The sequence below is a fragment of the Nyctereutes procyonoides genome, unplaced genomic scaffold, assembly GCF_905146905.1.
Source record: "Nyctereutes procyonoides isolate TBG_1078 unplaced genomic scaffold, NYPRO_anot_genome, whole genome shotgun sequence".
Lineage (NCBI taxonomy): Eukaryota > Metazoa > Chordata > Mammalia > Carnivora > Canidae > Nyctereutes > Nyctereutes procyonoides.
Window position 1 is genome coordinate 5,889,380 of NW_026575044.1, and position 20,450 is coordinate 5,909,829.

The 20,450-nt window shown below is 38.0% G+C and overlaps 1 protein-coding gene and 1 non-coding gene across 2 annotated transcripts in view; one reads left to right on the forward strand and one right to left on the reverse strand.

The window, feature by feature from the left end:
- WDR64 (WD repeat domain 64) overlaps positions 1–20,450 on the forward strand; it is a 134,405-nt gene that overhangs the window by 58,108 nt on the left and 55,847 nt on the right. The window contains exons 10-11 of the mRNA XM_055324510.1: positions 2,907–3,046; positions 17,170–17,296. Coding sequence (XP_055180485.1) covers positions 2,907–3,046; positions 17,170–17,296 — 267 coding nt within the window. The remainder of the gene's footprint in view (positions 1–2,906; positions 3,047–17,169; positions 17,297–20,450) is intronic.
- On the reverse strand, positions 1,342–1,451 carry LOC129509186 (U6 spliceosomal RNA). Its single transcript, XR_008664299.1, has one exon. It is a non-coding gene; the product is annotated as a U6 spliceosomal RNA (small nuclear RNA).

Here is a 20,450-nt window from a genome sequence, read left to right on the forward strand (position 1 = left end):
ATATCCCACTTATTCACTGACAATAGTTCTTAAAATATCTTGGTTGTCTTGGTTAGCTTAGATTGCCATAACAAAATACCATAGGCTAGAGGGTTTAAATAACAGAAATTTATTTTCTTACAGTTTTAGAGGTTGGAAGTCCAAGATCAAAGTGCCAGCATGGTCAGTGTCCAGTGAGAGCTCTCTAGCGGGCCTGCAGATGGCTGTTTTCTCACTATATCCCCCCAGGGAGAGAGAGTGAGCAAATTCTCTGGTCTCTTCTTATAAGTACACTAATCTCATCATTAGAGCACAACTCTCATAATTTCATTTAACTCTAATTATCTTCCAAAGGCCTCATTCCAAATACCATCACATTAGGGGTCAGAGCTTCAACATACGATTTTGGGGAAACAATTCAATCCATACCAATTGCCAGAGAAATGGAAAGTAAGAGAGAGATATGCCCTGAGATTTTTCAGCCTGCTTCTACTAAGACTCCAGGCCCTGAGGATCTCTGGAATGAAACAGCTGACCTTTATTAAGGAGTCAGGTAAACATTCAACAAAGATTTGTTTTTGTTTGGGTACATGTTTTCCCACTATTGTGCCACTAGATAGTTAAACCTCTGAGCTAGGATTCAGCATCCCAAGTTGTGAACTTTCAATAAATATCTAAACTCCTACTGTGGGTTACACACTTGAGATAGCATAATAAAAAAGAAGTTCTGCTTTTAAGTGGGTAGTACAGAAAATTGAATAATTATAAAAGATGCCAGGGACAGGGGGCACATAGGCAGTGGCACTTGGTTTTAAAGAATATGAAGACAATCTGAAATATTCTTGGAGGTACAGTCATGTTACAATTTAAAGAATGGATTGGAATACTCAAAGAGGAGAAAGAAAAAGGTACGACCATTTTAGGAAGCAATCTAACAATATGAGAATTTATCCTCAGTGTATATGTCCAAAAGATTAAAAAACCCACAAATAACTATTTATTGCAGTGTTGCTAAATAAAGTGAAAAACTAGAATTAGCAAGAACATTTATCGATAGACAAATGGTAGGAGATTTTGATGTAGCAACCAAAATGATAATTATGAAGGTATGGGCCTGTGATCCTCCAAAATTCCAAAAAAATGGTGGGCATGTATATTAATTATATTTTATTATTTTAATTATATTGGATATTGAAAATTTGTATTTTAAAAATGGTACAAATTTCTAGTTAGAAGACAAGTTCTAGGGAATGTAATGTACGCATAGTATTTATAATTGAAAGTTATGAAGAAAGCAAATATTACAAGTTCTCATGATAAGAAAAAAGATAACCCTGAGGTGATGCATGTGTTACCTAACCTTACTGTAGTAATCACCTCACAATATATACTTATACCCTCCTTGTGCAGGGGCCATGCTAATCTTCTTTGTATCATTTCAATTTTAGTATATGTGCTGCTGAAGCGAGCACTACACTTCTATCAAATAATCATGTTGCACACCTTAAACTCACACAATGTTGTATATCAATTATACCTCAATAAAACTGGATAAAACCCAAAGTGACTTGCCTTGCAATCCCCATATAGGATAACAAAGTGACAAACCCATTCTATAAAATTTTGGTTTGATGTGTCTCTCTCTGCTCAAAATAGCATGCTGTGATTTCTTGGTAAAAATACCTTCTAAGGGGTGCCTGGGTGGCTCAGTCAGTTAAGCATCTGACTGGTTCAGGTCATAATTCCAGAGTCCTGGGATCCAGGGCTGTCTGGGCTCTGCTCAGCAGGGTATCTACTTCTCCCTCTTCATCTGCTGCTCCCTCTACTTGTGCTCTCTCTCTCTCTGTCAAATAAATAAATGAAATCTTAAAAAAAAAAACCTTTTAAGAACAATGATTTTGGGATCCCTGGGTGGCGCAGCGGTTTGGCGCCTGCCTTTGGCTCAGGGCGCGATCCTGGAGACCCGGGATCGAATCCCACGTCGGGCTCCCGGTGCATGGAGCCTGCCTCTCCCTCTGCCTATGTCTCTGCCTCTCTCTCTTTCTCTCTCTGTGACTATCATTAATAAGTAAAAATTTAAAAAAATTTTCAAGAACAATGATTTTGTATTTTAGCAACATTTATAATATAATTTAATGCGTATATCAAAAATAACAGTTAGTGATAGTGATTTTGTTGTTGTTGAGAAATGGTAATCCAAATACCTACTGAAAATATTCGAAGTATTTAAATATGAATGGAAAAGTGTTTTTTTTAACTCTGACAATAAAAAGTTTATTTGTAAGAAAGAGGAAAAGGGGGAAAGTTAACAGCAATTACCTATAGGGAGTGGAAGTAGGGATTCTGAGGGGAAAGAAGACATTTTTGACAAAAATTATACCCTTCTGTATTGTTTAAACATTTTACGGTGTACCCATATGATTTTAACAATTAAAAAATAGTATGTGTGTTATGACAGTAACTACATGTAAATCATATATGCTTATGGGTACGTGCTAGAAGGAAAGATGGAGACAGGGAAACAGTTGTTTTGTTATAATGGTAGAGATTATGGGCAATTTTCCTCTTCCTCTGAGTGTGAAAACAAAAGAACAGCTGTCTAAGATACTTTGAGAAGTAAATAAAGTATAAATAATACATTAATGCATGAATGAGTGGGAAATACTGAATCAAGAAATGGACTCATAAAATATTTATAAGAATTCACATTTGTGTGTGTAAATACAATTATTCCCAAACAGCCTTGACTAGAGGAAGCAGCTCCAAAGCAAGCCTAGCCTCTTCATAATCACAGAGGGCATCCTGGAAGAAGCTGTAGTTTGATATTAGAAGAGTGATAAGGATATGAGGGAGTGAAAGGAACTCTTTAAACTTTGACCAGCTGCTCCCTGAGAAAACGAATAATCCCCTCATGTCCTCCTTTTCAGGAGATGACAAGGTGCTCCGGCTGTGGCATCCCAACATCAGCACCAAGCCAGTGGGGAAACTAGTAGGGCACATGTTCAGCATCATGGAGATCGTGATGAATGAGAAAGATCAACACGTCATCAGCCTTTCCTCTTCAAAGGTAACAGAAAACAACATAAATGAAAGCAACCACTTTTTCCCTAAAATGAACTATTGAAAAATCTAGAACATATACCGTCTTTGACTGAAATAGCTGCTAGTCACTGAGAAAAATATTGTCAGTGTGGAGAAGGAAATGATGAGCTTGGTCCTGTTCCGTTTCTGCTGACGAGGGTACATGGAAGAGCACATTGGAAGACAAGCGTTAAGGAAGGCAGCACTGGGAAGAGAGCCAATACCGCCCTCCCATTGCAGACAGGACATTTTCTGCAAAGACAGAGAGCGTGAGGCATCTGGCATAGTGGATGTCATTAACAGTGTTTTAAATGTCCTACCAATGAATTCAGATAAGAAAAAATGAGTTACAAATATTAGATACTAAGAGATTAAATCATTATATTTGCAAATAATGTGATTGTATCCTTGAAAATTTTTTAAAAATCAGCTTAAATTTTTAAAATTGAAGTACAGTTGACACAAAATCAGCTTGAAATTTTAAGAGCAGATAAGTTAGTAAGGAGGCTTGTGACAATAGCAATTTCTAAAAAATACGTTTCTACATAAGAGCAGTAACCACAATGGTCAAAGAGATAGCATTCAAAGAGCAAAAAAAAGTGAAATACCTAGAAATAACCTTACTATGCAATATTCATTATTAATATTAAGATAACTATGGGGTTTTCCTGAGGTAGTTTTATTTAAGAACATGAACAGAGGGATATGCTGTGTTTCTGCATGGGACTATGGTTCTGTAGAAGGTATTCTCCATCAAATTAAGCTATTTTTAATGCTATGTATGGTTATTTAAGCATCTGTTTACAAGTTTAGAGTTCATGTAAAAATACTGATATACAAGAATATCTTAGAAGCTTTGGAAAATATCATTATAAGCTGACCTTTTTACCCCTGTCAGATAGTAACACATATTCTAAAGCTGCAATAAATAAAACAAAGCAGTAGTTGACGCAGAACTAGTTAGATACATCCATGAGAAGAAGCAAAAATTAGTTCATGTGTGTATGGGAGTTTGTATATAATAAAAGTAGCACTCCGAATCTGTAAGTATAGTTCATTCATTAAATGTTGGGAAAAGTGGGATCCCTGGGTGGCGCAGCGGTTTGGCGCCTGCCTTTGGCCCAGGGCGCGATCCTGGAGACCCGGGATCGAATCCCACGTCGGGCTCCCGGTGCGTGGAGCCTGCCTCTCCCTCTGCCTGTGTCTCTGCCTCTCTCTCTCTCTCTCTCTGTGACTATCATAAATAAATAAATAAATAAATAAATAAATAAATAAATAAATAATAAATGTTGGGAAAAGTGATTAATCATATAAGGAAAAAATATGTAATCAGATGATCACTTCATAATAAACCACAAAATATATCCCATATATACTAAAGATTGTAAATGTAAAATACTAAAAAAAAACCATAGAAGTTCTAGAATTTTCCAGAAGAAAATACAGGTGAATATTCATGTAGCCTTAGGATAACTTCTAAATATAACACCTGTGGCTAAAGAAAAAATTAATATGACTACCCAAAAATTCAAACTTCCTGGGAATTATAATAATAATTAACATTTATTGGGGCACCTGGGTAGCTCAGTCTGTTGAGCATCTGACTCTTGGTTTCTGCTCAAATTATGATCTCAGGGTCCTGATCAGCAGGGTCCCAAGTCTGCTTTGTATTCTCCCCCTCTGTTTCTTCCCCTACCTGTGTGCACATGTGTGCATGTATGCTCTCTCTCTCTCTCTCAAATAAGTAAATAAAATATTTAAAAAATAATTACCACTTATCAAATGTTCGCCAAATACCAGGCACTGTGGTACATATTCAAACTCATTTGATGCTATTAACAACCCTATAAAATAATTATCAAGTTTTGCATATAAAAAAGCATATGAGACCTAAGTGACTTGTGTGAGGTCACATAGCTACCTGGTGGTAAATATAGCCAATCCCATCTGTCCCAACCCCACACAGTCTCCCTAAACATTATTTAAAAGGTTAAAGACAGATAGCAGACAGGCAAAAATGCAGCAAAAATGACAGAAACTGGAATAAGATCCTCACACAAACAAAAATTTTCACAAATCAGGAGGGAAGAAAAAGAGGAGGGATGTGTACACCGTGCTCTTGGGATATAACTGGCAAACAACTTGTAGGCATTGATTCTAATATAATAATCAGATCTATGTAAAAGATCTATGTAAAAGAATGTTCATTGCACAGTTACTTACACTGGTTTAAGAAAAAAAGAAAAAAGGAAGGAAGGAAGGAAAAAAGGAATGGCAAGGAGAATGAGAATTCAAAATCTAAAAATAAGGCTTTGATTCAGGAAGTTATTTTACATATTCATTTCCCAGTGTTATTGAGATATAATTGATATACAATACTGTGCAAGTTTAGGGTATGGACTTAACATTTATTGTGAAACGCTAATCATAAGAAGTTTAGTGAACATCCATCTCATAAGAAAGAAAGAAAGAAAGAAAGAAAGAAAGAAAGAAAGAAAGAAAGAAAGAAAGAAGAAAGAAGAAAGAAAAGAAAGAAGAAAGAAAGAAAATATTTTTTTCCTTGTGATGAGAACTCTCATTTCTTCACAACTTCCCTCCACACCACACAGCAGTGTCTGTCAGCTACAGCCACCGTGCTGTCCATGACATCCTCAGTGCTTACTTATCTTATACCTGGAATTTTGTGCCTTCTACCCCGCTTCTTTCAATTCCCTGTCCCCCCTATCAATAAATTATGATGTATCCTTTTACATAATAGAAATATCATACTGACTTACAGATGAACAATGATGTGAAAATATCTAAGTAATATATTATGTGAAATATAATGAAACAGTATGTAAGAAACTAAGCCATTTTATTTTTTGAAGATTTATTTATTTGAGAAAGAAAAAGAGAGAGAGCGAGGAAGAGGGGCAGATGGAGAGAGAGAATCTCAAGCAGACTCATAATTGAGTGAGAACCCCAATGTGTGGTTCTATCTTACGACCTGGAGATCATGACCTGAGCCAAAATCAAGAGTTGGATGCTTAACCAGCTGAGCTACTCAGGTGCTCCAAAATTAACCCATTTAAAAATCTAACTTTGGCTATTCTACATTGCCAGGGGGGATTAACAAGATGTTCATGATTACCTGGGTGCATGATTGTAGATAAATTTTTTTAAAAATTTCTGTTTTGTGTTTTTTTTCTTTCCTTTATTATCCATTTTTTAACAGTAAATAAGCATTGCTTTTGTAGTAAGGAAACTATTTTTAATTGTAATCAAATTAAAAAGAAATTTTAATGGTACTGGACAGTGAAGGTTTTGAGGCACTAAAATTAAACCATGTTATGAATTGAGACCAGGAGTCCCATCTAGAGAAACTAGAGAAAACAAAGATATCTTTCTAGCAAACATCTAGGCCACTCACGCCCAGAGGTAAACAGACACAAGAGATCAGCTTTCCAATTTCTTGTAAATGTAATGAGTGTATTAACATGATGCTCATTCAAGCATCCCAGCAGCTCCACTTGACAAATTATTTAATATCTTTCCACGGGGTTTCTCCATGTGTATAATGTAGTTTTGCCCACAGGGTTGTTATAAAGATTAAATGAGCTCATTCATGACTTATTCAGAAAGCATTTATTTCTTGAGCATCTACTATGTGACAGGTGCTGCTCTGGGTTCCAGAAAGGGAATGCTGAATGAGGCAATATGCCTCTTTTCACAGGAAGTTTCCATTTGAGGGGAAGAGACAAAGTAGCAATTAAACTGGAAGACAGCAGGATAAGTATTATAATGAATAGAAAACACGATCATGTTCTGTGACTGAAAATCACCTCTGAGGAGAGGAACATGAAAGTGCAAACCTGAATGACAGAGGAGCTGGCCCCTCAAAGATCTGAGAAACAAGCAATTGAGGCAGAAAGAACAGCAAACAAGGCACATACGCTTTGGCTTTGGCTGAACTGTCATCACCATTAGTAGTGGGAGCATCATTCATAACAGTGAAAATAACAGACGTTTTTACACATCTAACATTTCTTCAAATTTCTTCATAAACAGCTTTCATCACCTCAGGTTTTAATAAATTCCAGCCAGTCACATGCCTACTTAAAGCAAATTTCATCCTTCCTCCTGCAGACCTTGCCGTCTGCAGAAACTTCTTCCTGCAGAAAGTTCTACAGACATTTCTTTTTTTTTAAATAAATTTATTTTTTATTCTGCAGACATTTCAGCGGGATATTCTTTACCTCTGCAATGGCTAACGTTGTATTTCTAGTCACAGAGCTTAAGTGTCAACCACTGTGCCACATCTGCTGCTCCCGAAGAGCTGACGAACACTGACAGATGCAGGAAGAAATAAAAACTTCCTTTCATTTCCTTAATAAAACCAACGGGAACCATGGCTGGCAACTTTCTCAACCATGAGCCTAGATTGCAAAGGTTATTTTTCTTCTTTCTGCCAGAGAGAGAAATATATGTGCTTTGATGACTTCTAACAGATTGCAGATGGGTTAACAGTTGCTTTTTTTTGTTTTTTTTTTTGTTTTTTTTTTTTTAATTTTCACTTTGGAAGTGATATGAGGGAGCCTAAGAAAGGGGGAAGCTTGACAAGGCTGGGAGTGTGCTTTGGAGCCAGAAGTAATGTCCTTGAAATGAGGTGCCAGGCGAATAACGTCAGAGCAAACCAGAGGGTTTGTCAACCTGGCCTGCAGGTTGGCTGGATGCCATCCTACTGCTGACCGTGTCTAAGATATTATCCAGAGTGAAGATGATGCTACTGTCCTGCTTCCAGGCAGTGTGACTAAGAGAATGGCCTCTACAATTAGGCAAACCTAAATGAGATCTGACTCTGAAAGTGACAAATGGCGACCTTGGCTGAGTTACTTGAGATCACAGAAGAGGCTGTCAGAGTACCTTCCTCATAGGGCTGATGTGAAGATGAAGTGAGATGAGCAAGTGAGCACACAACACAGTGCCTGGTATGTAACCAGTCCTCAGTAAACGTCAGCAGTTATCAGAAAGGCAATTGCTCTCCACGCTCCATAGTGGGGATGGGACTTGTGTTGATCTATCTGCGTTGGTACTGAATCTCCTTTGTGGCCACACAGGTGTAGATTATGGGTGTGGTCTGTGGCATGGGATAGGAGAAGGCTTTCCAAAAATCCATGTTTCTGGTGCTACTCATTTATTTCTTATTTTTATAGATCAATCTCTCTATTTTTATGTAAATGCAAGTTAGTTAACGTATAGTGTAGTATTGGTTCCAGGAGAATTTAGTGATTCATCACTTACATATAACACCCATGCTCATCACAACAAATGCCCCCCTTAATCCCCATTATGATTTAGCCCATCCACTACCCACCTCCCCTCCAACAACCCTCAGTTTGTTCTCTGTATTTAAGAGTCTTTTACGGTTTGCCACTCAGTCATTTATATTCATCCCATGCTGAGTACCTGTCAAGTCTACATGACAGTTAAACACAATCTCTACTCTCCCTGAACCCCTGACACCACTCCTTGAGAATGTCAAGTCACTTCATTAACTTCCATCTTCTCCAACCTCAAAAGATTTCTGTTTTTCTGTATTTTTTGCTACTTTCCCTTCTTTTCCTCCCACCCAAGGACAAGCATTTCTCTTACTTCCTGAATTGAATCCCTGCTGTTGTTTTCCTAGTTGAATACTGCCTCATCCAGAACCTTCTTTCATCAGCCAACATCTCTCTTCTTATGCTCAATGTCTCAATCTTCAAGGTTTCTTGAAAGACCATTTGGTTCTTATTTATCGTTTACAAAGTTTCTGCTTTTCTAAAACCAAATTATTTTTCCTCTTCAAATCTCCTTTTTCTGACTTCTGATCTTCCTCCAGCTGTTAATGATATATGTTTTCCACCGAACCATGACCAACTTCAAAGTCACTTTTAAACCTTCTGCTTCCCCAACACCATCCATTGGCCCATCTGAAACGTTTCTCATATCTGGCACTTCATTCTTCCCCCCACACTAAGACCTTGGTTCAGACCCACTGACAGACGCTCATTTGAAGAAGGCACATTAGAAGTCAATCGTGGTCCTCCTACTTCTCTCCTATCTCTCCACCACCCAAATATTACACTGTCATGTTAATCATCCTCTAACCCATTTACAACCTTGTCAGGATCTTCTTACATATCTGCAAAGGCACCTCACCTCTTGCCTTATAAATAAAGTTCAAATTCTCTTTTCTAGTGTTTAAGGTTCTCCATGGTCAGGAAGCAGATACCTTTCTAGTTTTGTTGCTACTTATTTGTCTTCAGATAGTCTGAACTTCACCCAACTCTTCCCCACAATCTCCATGCTTTCCTGCCATTGTCTACAATCATTCTCATCCTATAACCCAGCTATTCTAGTCATCCTTCAAAACTCAGTGACATATCACATCCTCCATGAAGCCTTCACCAAGAGAAAAATGGAGTTTGTCTCTCTTTGGTGAGTAAGAAATGAGGGTGCTTGAAATAGACTTAGGGAGAGGAAGAAAAGCTGACCCTTTAAAATATGTTACCTTTACTTTTTTTTTAAGATTATTTATTTATTTATTCATGACATAGAGAGAGAGACACAGAGAGAGGCAGAGACACAGGCAGGGGGAGAAGCAGGCTCCCTGCAGGGAGCCTGATGTGGGACTCAATCCCAGGACCCCAGGATCTCGACCTGAGCCAAAGGCAGACACTCAACTACTGAGCCACACAGGCATCCCAAAATGTGTTACCTTTAAGTTGTAAAAATCAGAACTATTTTCTGGCTTTAGTTCTATATTTATGCTTTCTTTTTGTATGGTATGGTATTATTATATATGATTTAAATTCCAGTTGTTTTTTCTTACATTTTGGAAAACTGGGAGCATCCATGATTGAGAGCCCGATTTTACTACTCCCAGCATTTTGCCACCCTCTGTCCTTCCTTTGCTGCTTGGGACATTCTAGTTTTGGGTTAGCTGTGATTTGTAACATCCTCAAGAATAAGAGTTACTTGTCTTAGATCTTTCCTCAGAGTGACTATTAGACTATTTTCTGAGGAAGATATGTGTTAGGAACCTTGAGCTAATAAAATGTAAGTGACCCATGAAGAAAAAGTACAAACTAGGAGAAACAAGGTGATGGCACATGCTTTGGGAGTCATCTCAACTTGAAGAGTCTGAGGCAAAAAAGTAAGCTTTTTGCTTATGTCTTGGCTTTGTTTTCCTCCAGTCTGGAGCCTCAGGTCTGGAGCTCACTGACCATCTTTAAGAGAAGACCCGGTTAATGGTTCCGAGCCATGGGAGCTGATGTGCCAACAGAGACATTGGGGCACCAGTCCCTACGTGAAGCTTCCTTTCACTTGTGGCTCTCATTCTCTATATAATCTGAGACACTTTGCTGTCATTGAGAATTTGCTTAGGTGGGCCATGATGTTTCTGAGTTTTGCTCTTTGAGACTATTTCCTCTTTGCTCCACCCACACTCCTATCAGCTTTCAGAAACCTCAGACCCCTTGCACAAATACACACACACATTTGCATGGACACATGTACAGATTCACTACAGTCTACCTAAGGTAACTACCTGGGTATACTATGGACATTAATTTTCATGTCTTAGTAAATATAATTCTTGAAAAAGCCTGCCATCGTTCTTTGGCTGGTAAAATGATTGTATCTCAGAGCTCTCCTACTAGGAATCTTGACTTCCCGCCTGCGTTAATATAAATCAATCAATACACGAGCCCCTGCTAAGTGCTTCATATTGTATCCTGCCCAGTGCCTAAACATCTTTTGATGTAATCTCCACCCACAAGGAGTTAAAAATCTAGTTGAGTAAATGAGGCAAAACTGCTAAAAATCTTTGATGGCAAAACCTAGTAATGATAAAAACATCAAGTTCAGTTCTCCTAGAGAACTAGAGCTAATTGTGAAAGCTGTTTTTGCAACTTGAAATCAGGAAGTCACAAAATTGTAATCTTCTCAAAAGGTAAGGTTGATTTGGCAACTTAACAAAACTTAAAATGCTCATACCCTTTGACATAAATTCTAGGAATTTATCAAACAGGTATATTTAGACTACTATACAAATTTACCTATACAGAAGTTTCACTATTACTTTACTAAATGAAAATAAAGGAAATAAATCTGACTCCATCAATTGGGGACTAATTAGAATAAATTAACAGAGTATTCAAACGACAGAATCCTATGCAGCCTAATGGCTGCAAAAATGAATGAAGTAAATTTAAGTAGTTAAATGTACCCTCATATAGATATAAGCTCTTTCTATATGTGATCTCATTTAATTTTAATTTAATTTTAAAGATTTTATTTATTTATTCATGAGAGACACAGAGAAAGAGTCAGAGACATAGGCAGAGGGAGAAGTTCCCTGCTAGGAGCCTGATGCAGGACTTGATCCCAGGACCCCAGGATCATGACCTGAGCCAAAAGCAGATGCTCGACCAATTTGCCACCCAGATGCCCCTATTTGCAATCTCATTTAATGTTTGTGACAATCCTGTGAGAGAGGTTTTGGTATAATCTCCCTCAAATGTAAAACTAAGGCTCAGAGATGTTAAATGATTTGCCCAAGGTCACACAGCTCGTAAGTGGTGAAAGAGGATTCAACTGAGCTTGTCTGCCTCCAGAGGCAGTACTACCAACAGTAGTTAACCTAAGAAGTAGAATTGAGAGCCCAGAAGGAGGGGGTAGATGGGAAAGGGGACTTTGGCTTTGGTACCATTTGAAATTTTCCACTAGTCACATGTAATAACTTGGTAATTAAAAAGTTAATTTTTAAAAGGCATGCTGGCTGTCTTCATTTCATTTCTGTTTGCCAGTTATCACACAGGAAAAAATGTGAGACCAAGATAACGAAATTAACACTTTTAGTTCCACGTGGCAAAAAAATTTTTCTTCTTATTTGTAAGAATTTAAAAAACGCAGTTTTACGGTGAGTTCCCTATATAAGTAAGGTTGGATGCCTACCATTTGTACTGCACTGTTAAACATACCCCTTTTCAAATATAATATTTGTCTATAATATTATGTCAACCCTCAAAAGTGTCATAATATCAGATATCTTCAGGCTCTTCCAGTCTAAAATCATGTAGCCCTAATTTGATTCATTTGGTGTCTAAAATCTAATTAACCTCTTGTAGTCGTTGGGTAAAATTAGGAAGGCCAGCAAAATCCCAGATTCCCTTGACAAGTCAAAAGTGCTGAATGCCCCATGTCCCTCCTTCTATGATACTTCAATTCTAAAGATTTCTTCCAATGTAAGTTTTAGTGTTCAAACTTCTATTCAAATAACTCTTACAATGTGTGATAATTACTTGTGTTGTATATACTCTCCTGACCAGATGAGGGTCTGATCAAGAACAGCAATAGTGTTCTACTGATCTTTTGCTTCTGTAGCACCTAGCTCAGAGTTCTAGAATTATTTGCTGTATAAGGAATTGTGTGTGTCATGTTAGTTTTGCACCTTTTTATAATCCTTTTTCATGTATCTCAGACCAACTTCTACATATCAGACATTTTGCTCTAGGTCACTCTATAATACTCACCAAGGGAAAAAAAGAGTCCTTTGTTTATTTTTTTAAAAGATTTTATAAATAATTTATTTGAGAGACAGCACTGCGGTGGAAGGGAGGAGAGGACCAGAGGGAGAAGCAGACTCCCAGCTGAGCAGGGAGCCCGATGTGGGACTCAATCCCAGGGCCCTGAAATCATGACCTGAGCCGAAGGCAGATGCTTAACTGCCTGAGCCACCCAGGCCCCCCAAAAAAGAGACTTTATTAATACATTTGGATAATAGCGATTGGTATCGAGGTTGCAAGAAAAGTCAGGAAACTTGGTTAAATCAAAACAATCCTCACTCCTGGCACATAGACATGTAAAGTTTTCAAAAGTTTTTACTTCAGCATTATTTATTAATTATTCCTCACAAAAAAAAGCTTCAGGGGAGGGCTTTCTATTTTCCTTCTCTTTGATGTTTGGGAAATGGTAACTTTATCCTCAAAGACTTGCAGCCTTTCAGTTGAATTTATCCCAATGTTAAAAAAACAACCCTTCTGGGGCACCTGGGTGGCTCAGTGGCTGAACATCTGCCGTTAGCTCCGGTTGTGATCCCAGGGTCCTGGGATCGAGTCCCACATCAGGCTCCCTCCAGGAAGCCTGCTTCTCCCTTCTCCCTCTGCCTATGTCTCTGCCTCCCTCTGTGTGTCTCTCATAAATAAATAAAAATCTTTTTTAAAAAAATCCTTCCACCTAACTCCTGCATTCCCAATTTGTTTGGGAATCATTATTTTTACTGCTACTAGAAGGTGAAATTTTTTTGTGATTTAAGTTTTATACACATACGTAATATTTAATATTTGATTTATAAATACTCTATTGTGTATCCCAGGGCTCCTTTAGTGGAAGCCACCTGTCCTCTCCAATTTTCTTTCTATAGCAACTCACTCTCTCTCCGAAACACTGTGCCCTTCCTAACCCCCTCCTGGCCTGACCTGGCTACATTCTGTCTCTCAGGCTTTGAAGCACTAATACCACAGCAACACTGTTGACCTCTGAACGAAATGAGTAGAGAAGAGGACTAGAAGTAGCACAGCCTAATTAATGTCCCTCCTCTCCTTTCCTCTAAAGTAGCTAACATATTAAGACCACCTAAAAACAGAATCAATGAATGATGTTTTCTGATGCTGTCCTATTTATGAATTAATTTATCCTATTACAGTGTAAGTTCTGACTGTCTATGCAGTGCACCTCTGTGAACTCCTTCAAGGTCCTGGACCAAGACAGAGAATAAGCAAGCAAGCAGACCAAAAGCTAGCTAAATAACCAACCTAACTAAAGAGAAGGCATAAGACACTGGGGAAACAGTCAAATAGTCCATGGTTCCTCCCTCAAGCGAGTTATAGTTTAGTAGAGAAGGCCACTTAGTGGCCTTATGTCATTGCTATGTCATAGCAATATGACAATTGCTAATTGCTGTTAATGTAGACAGGGATCATGAGCATCTACAGGTGAGACATCTAAATTAGAAAAATGACCAGTGGAAGTTGTCTAAAGGAGAGGGGTTTTTAGATTTCTCAACTTAGAACAAGTACTATGTTTTTATACCATTGGTACATATTTGGGTGTCTTTAAACTATGTATAGCCTTATTTTGCATGTTTATGTTCTCTATGAATAAATCCTACTGAAATTTCCTTTCTTCCCCTCAGCACTATATTTTGAGGTTTATCCACTTATTACATATAGCTCTAGTTCATATTTATCCAACTTGGCCAATGAACATTGGACCTGCTTCTATCCTTTGTGGCTTTGTGACTGTCGCTTTGGGTGAACAGACATTTTTAAGTCTAATTTAGTTAAATTACCAATCTTTTATGGCTCATGCTTTTTGTGCTTACTGAAGAAATGTTTTTCAACTCTTAAGTTCATAAAGGTATCCTCCCTTAAGTTTTTCTAAAAATTATAGTTTCCTTTACATATGTCTCTAGGCTCACTCTTCCATATCTGTAACGTTCCCCCCACCTGGCCTCTTGGGCTCCAGTCTACAAACTGGTCAGGTTCCTGAGCCAGAGTAGTTCTGGTTTAGTTCCTGGTCAGAAGGGAATGTCCTCCTCTCTCAGTGGTTCACAGCCTCACAGCCTTTCTAAACACTGTACCTCCAGATGAAAGTGAAGCAATAGCTGCTCAGTCTCACTGTTCTGGACTAGAGAGCTCCTGCAGGCCTCTGCCATGGAGCACTGAGGTGCCTCTGCTCCCGTCTGCCTGGGGGCTGCTCTCCTGCTGCCCCTGCAGGTCAGATCCAGGGCACGCCCTTCTGATGCAGCCTCTTCATTGCTTCGTATGTGTCTCTTGCTTGGATCTGTAGAGGTATGTGTCTTGCTTTGAAGACTTGCTGTCTCTTTTTGCTTTCTTTTTTTATATATATTCTTTACTATTTCTCTGTGTTTTGAGAAGAAATGGCATATCAAGGCATAAACTTATTGAACTGTGACTCCTTAATTCTCTTTCTGACAGATTGGAGGAAAGAGTAGCAGGCAACCACACAGCGAGAGATGTTGAAAGGGAATGGTAGGTGGTAGGTAGTACGTGGCATGCACAGAGACCAGAATGAGAAGGAGGGTTTTGGAAATGGGGAGCAGTTTGGTATGACAGTAACAAAGACGACCCGTGGGGGAGGGTAGCAGAAAACCCTGAGGACAGGTGCAGCAGGATCTGCCAGCCCAACAGTCACCCTGTCCCTAAAATCTCACAAAATACCTAAAGCACCAACACTGAAGAAGAGAGGAATATGAAAACAGAAAACGGGAGTATTATTCTATAGAAACATTACAGAGTTTACAACATGCTCATAGCATTTGAGTGAAGAACAGAGTGCTGGTGTTGTAAGTCTGTTCTAGAAACAAGAAAGCTGAGGCTTCGGGAATTTAAATGATGTGCTAGAACTGAAACCCAAATCCTCTTCCACCTCATCCCTTGCTCTTTCCAGCGAGCACAATTCAGAGCATGTATATATGGCAAAAAACCTGCCAACCGTGAATGCATCCCAGATAAAGCAACACAATCAGAACCAATTTGAATAGAGGTAAATTTCTTTGGCAATCCTAGATTCTACTTTTACGTACTTCTACTTGTCTCTCATTCTGGGCTCTGAACCTAAATTCATAAATAGTCCATTATACTTGTTTACCCTGTGATACAACAGACTGATAAGGTTCAATGTAGCTACTCACCCAAATTTGCATTGTTACTAGAACAAAGGAAGTAACTTCCAAATGTGCAAGTTCTGAGTAATACCGGCCTACCAAGGATCTGCGTTTGAGGCAAAACTCCTTACCAGTGTTTCCTAAATCACATGACTTAAACATCCTTTTGCTCCTACATATAAGAATCAAACTGCTTTTGCAACAGTGAGGTTTTGAACTCATTTAACTCAATAACAAGCATCTCAAATAAGAGGTCAGTATCTCCCTGTTAACAAAACTACTTAAAGTTTTATATCTAGCTCTACAATGATCACTCATTTACTCAACAAATATTCCAATTTAATAGGTTAATAATATCTATTATAAAGTAAAAATATTACTTAAGGATGCATACTAAAAAAAAATGCCACCTTGATTAAATGACACCTATTCTGAAATTCAGTCACACTATAACTTGCTTACAAAACAGAATAATGAAGAAGACTAAGACAGACCAGTTATTTCAAGTGACAAAGGGGTAAACTTGACCTACTTTTCTGTATTTGTAATTCATTGTTCTTTCTATTATATCAAGCCAAGTGCTACTTGAGTAATTACATAGTTCTTTCCTTTCTCAAAGGAGAGCTTAAATAACCTATTTCCCCAACTCTCATTATATCTAATACAGCCCTAAAAACTGCTTTCTATAATACTTACATCCCTGGGCAGGAGGAGGGGGAAGCTCTTAAAAGCCTTATTTAATAAGATTTTCCATCTTCATTTTCTTTTTATTTTAGATTTTATTTATTTATTTATTTATTTATTTATTTATTTATTGAATGAGCTTTAGTGGGGGAGGGGCAGAGGGAGAGAGAATCTCAAGCAGGCTCTACACTGAGCATGGAGCCCAACGCAGAGCTCTATCTCACAACCCTGAGATCATGACTCAAGCTAAAATCAAGAGTTAGATGCTCAACCAATTGAGCCACTTAGATGTCCCGAAGTTTTGTCTTTTTAAGTCATAAAAGAGCAATTTGAAACTTTCCACTTCAAATAGGTCTTCTATCTAATTTCCAATCCAGTAGTGTAGAAAGAAAGGTGGCTTTATTTGAACTGTAAGTAGTGATCAGTCCTCCAAATTCTTAAAGAATAATAAATATTACATTGCTCTGTAATGATAGAAAAATCCAGTTCCTTTAAGCAAACTTAATCACTGCTGCTATTTTTCTCTGATATTGACAAACAGTAATTGAAACAAGAACCAAATTGGAGTTTGGCAAATATATGCTTGTCACATAAATCATACTTGCTGCAAGTTTTTAAGAGCATACTGCAGACTTTGAAAATGCTTCACCTACATAGTTTTGAGTGGGGAACTAAGGAGTAAAAGTGGTGAACTGTGTTCTTTATTCTCACAGGTTTTCAGGGTTTGGGATATACAGACTCTTTCACTCTTACAAGTCTTCCATGACAGCCATGGAGGACCAGGAGACATGCAGATTTACTCTATGGTCTATGATTCCAATCATGGCATGCTTATTACAGGTAAGTGTACCCAATTCATGGCAGACAAAACTCATATCTAGACTTTTAGCCTTTTTTTTTTAACTAGCACTTGAGCACTAACTAGAAGTAAAGCAAAAGGAGAAGGGGAATGTGTAAACTGTAACTCATCACAGTAGATATGTCATTCAGTTCCACTCCTCATGTCTCCAGGGCTGGGTAGATAAAAATGTGTGATTGTACTCCTTTGAAAAGACCAGGTCAGCGCTCTAAGTTCTTAAGCCTAAGAAGATGGCTTGGGTAAAGCAAGGAGTGGGATGTGATATGTTGCATTTAAGGCAAAGCCAGCTCTGCTTTGACTCTAGGGAGCTGGAATATGAACCATCTTTGAGGGGCTCCACCAGCATCAATGCCCCTTTTCTTCTGTGAGGCAATATAGCCCCATGCATTCTGGTAATGAGACAGTTAGTTAGAAGGTGCTAACCCTCTTGCTTCTAGACAGTAAAGTGGAGAGAGAGGATAGAGTCCCAAATGACAGATCCACAGTCCTGATGCCAATATATTTGTTACCTCCATTTATTGTTGCCTCTTGAAAACATGATTTCTAAAGACACAAAAAATCCTGCTAGGCATTTAGGTTAAATGCTGTTCATCTGCATGCCTTCAGGCTTTAGAAGAAAAATGAACAATGTTAACAATACTTCTTCCTTCTGGAACACCAGCCCAGGATGCATTTCCTAAGCATTTTCTCACTGACCACCTGTTCTGAGTTCCGGTGGGATTAATTAGGGCTGGGAAATCAGTGCTATCTCTGCTAGTGGAGCATATAATTATTTTTAACTTTCCTTTTTTTTTCTGGATTAGGAGTAAACTAGCATTTTATGCTTGATAGATAATTTCCCACCCTATAAAACAGACCTTAATCCTAGGTATAAGCATTCTTCCTCTATATAGCTCCTCCAAAAATAACATACTCATAACTGCAAGCATATTTTCTCCTAGTGCCCCCATTTGCATGTTGGATTAGTGGGCTCAGCATTTCTAATCCATTTATCACCAGAGTTACTAAGGACTCAAGTATTAAGATAAAAGAAGAAGGAAAAGGAGGAGGTGAGAGAGGAGGAGGAAGTAGTGAAGAAAGAGGAGGAACAGATAATAAAGATTTCTCCTCAATTTTAAATAATTCTGATAGTGCTTTGCTTACAAAATATACAGCTCCGTGTATCACTTACATTGATTGCAACCATCAATTTGATATCAGAATTGCATGAAGCTTATCTCCCATACTTCATGCTTTGATTCCAAAGAAGCTGCCACAGTTATCTTCTAAACTGCAATGACAGCAGGACTGTATTCTGGAAATGCTTTGTAGAATATAGTATTGTTATTGTTATTGTTACTGTTACTTGTATTATTCCTCTATTACAACAACTCCCTTTTGTAAAGTTCTTTTATGAAGTACTTTCATGTACTTTATTTCATTTGGCCTGCACAACTACCACAGGAAGTAGAAATTATTACTTATCCTATTTTTAAAATGACAAACTAAATATTAAACAGTTCAACTGACTAGTAGGAAAACACCAGGTTTGGGGCACCTGGGTGGCTGGGTTGGTTAAGTGTCTGACTCTTGATTTCAGCTCAGGTTGCAGTCTCAGGGTTGTGAGATTGAGCCCCATGTCAGGCTCTGTGCTTAGCATGGAGTCTACTTGGCATTCTCTCTTTCTCCCTCTGCCCCTCCACCCCTCCCTTGCTTGCTTGCTTTTTTTCTCTCTTCTCTCTCTTTCTCATAAAACAACAACAACAATAACAACAAAACCCCACTAGGTTAAAAGGTAGAACTGGGATTCCTTCCCAAAGCATCTGGCTCTTGAAACCACATTCTTTCTCTGTAACTGCATAGGTTCCATAGCAGTAGTATAACTAGCTAAAAATGTAGAGAATTACCACTGGTTCATAAGTGTATCTAGCTTTGTTGATGTCAGTTCTGATTAAAGCTAGTCACAATATGATGTTAAAGGATCTACCAGGAAGCTCCTAGTATTGGTTATCTGGCTACCATATTCCTCTCATATTTCCATATTAGAATATTTGAACTAAGGGACGCCTGAGTGGCTCAGTGGTTTAGCACCTGCCTTCTGCCCAGGGCATGATTCTGAAATCCCGGGATAGAGTCCCACATCGGGCTCCCCACATGGAGCCTGCTTCTCCCTCTGCCTGTGTCTCTGCCTCCGTGTCTCTCATGAATAAATAGGTAGAATCTTTAAAAAAAAAAAAAGAATATTTGAACTAAGAAATATCACCAGAAAAACCTTTTAAGTCCTTCTTTACACATGAACAGATTCTACCTTAAAATTTAAGCAGCCTCAGGAAAGTGCTTAGTAGCTCCTGGGGCATCATATTCTACAAGCGCAATTGGAAAGTCATGAGAAACTCAATACAAAGAGTTGACCTTTGATAATTTAATCTCCACATCAATAAAACAGAGAAGTTTCATTTTGTTTGATCTTTGAAATACTTAGAGATTCTTATATTTATTTCTAGACATTACACTGAAGCAGAATACATAGTTGATTTGAGAGTTAAATAACATTTGTAGTATTCCTGTAAAACCAAACCAGCACCCTTATGAAGATAAGGAATACCCACTCTTCATCTACTTCCCCATGTTGATTTAGAAATTAATCTTATTCAATATTGATGTTGCAAGCACTGGCTTGTAACTGTTCTCATTCATTGCATTCAATAAGACCATGTTTACAGACTGCTTTATCACTTGTTGGTCAGAAAAGTCTAACAATAAATTCTAATAGCTAAATAGAAGTTTAACCTGCAGTAGAAAGCTGACCATCACCCATCACTGTGATTACTATACACCAGATGGAGAGGTATGTGGCAATCACTCTTAAGAAGGAAAAATGCAGACTATAAAAAAAAACAAACAGAAAAACAGGAATCACTGAAAAGAGGGATATCATTGAATCCAAATGGCCTGCACTTAAAAATTAATGAAGCCCTCAATGAATGCTTTTCTCTTGCTGAATAACATTGGCTTTATTTATCAAAAATGCTTTTAGAGAAAATAAGTGTATCTTCATCCCATTAGGTATCCTAGGAATTGATATTACTAATCTCACCGATGAGTTGTTTCCAAATACAATTGATTGGGAAAAATCTTTTGTGATTTAAAACTTCT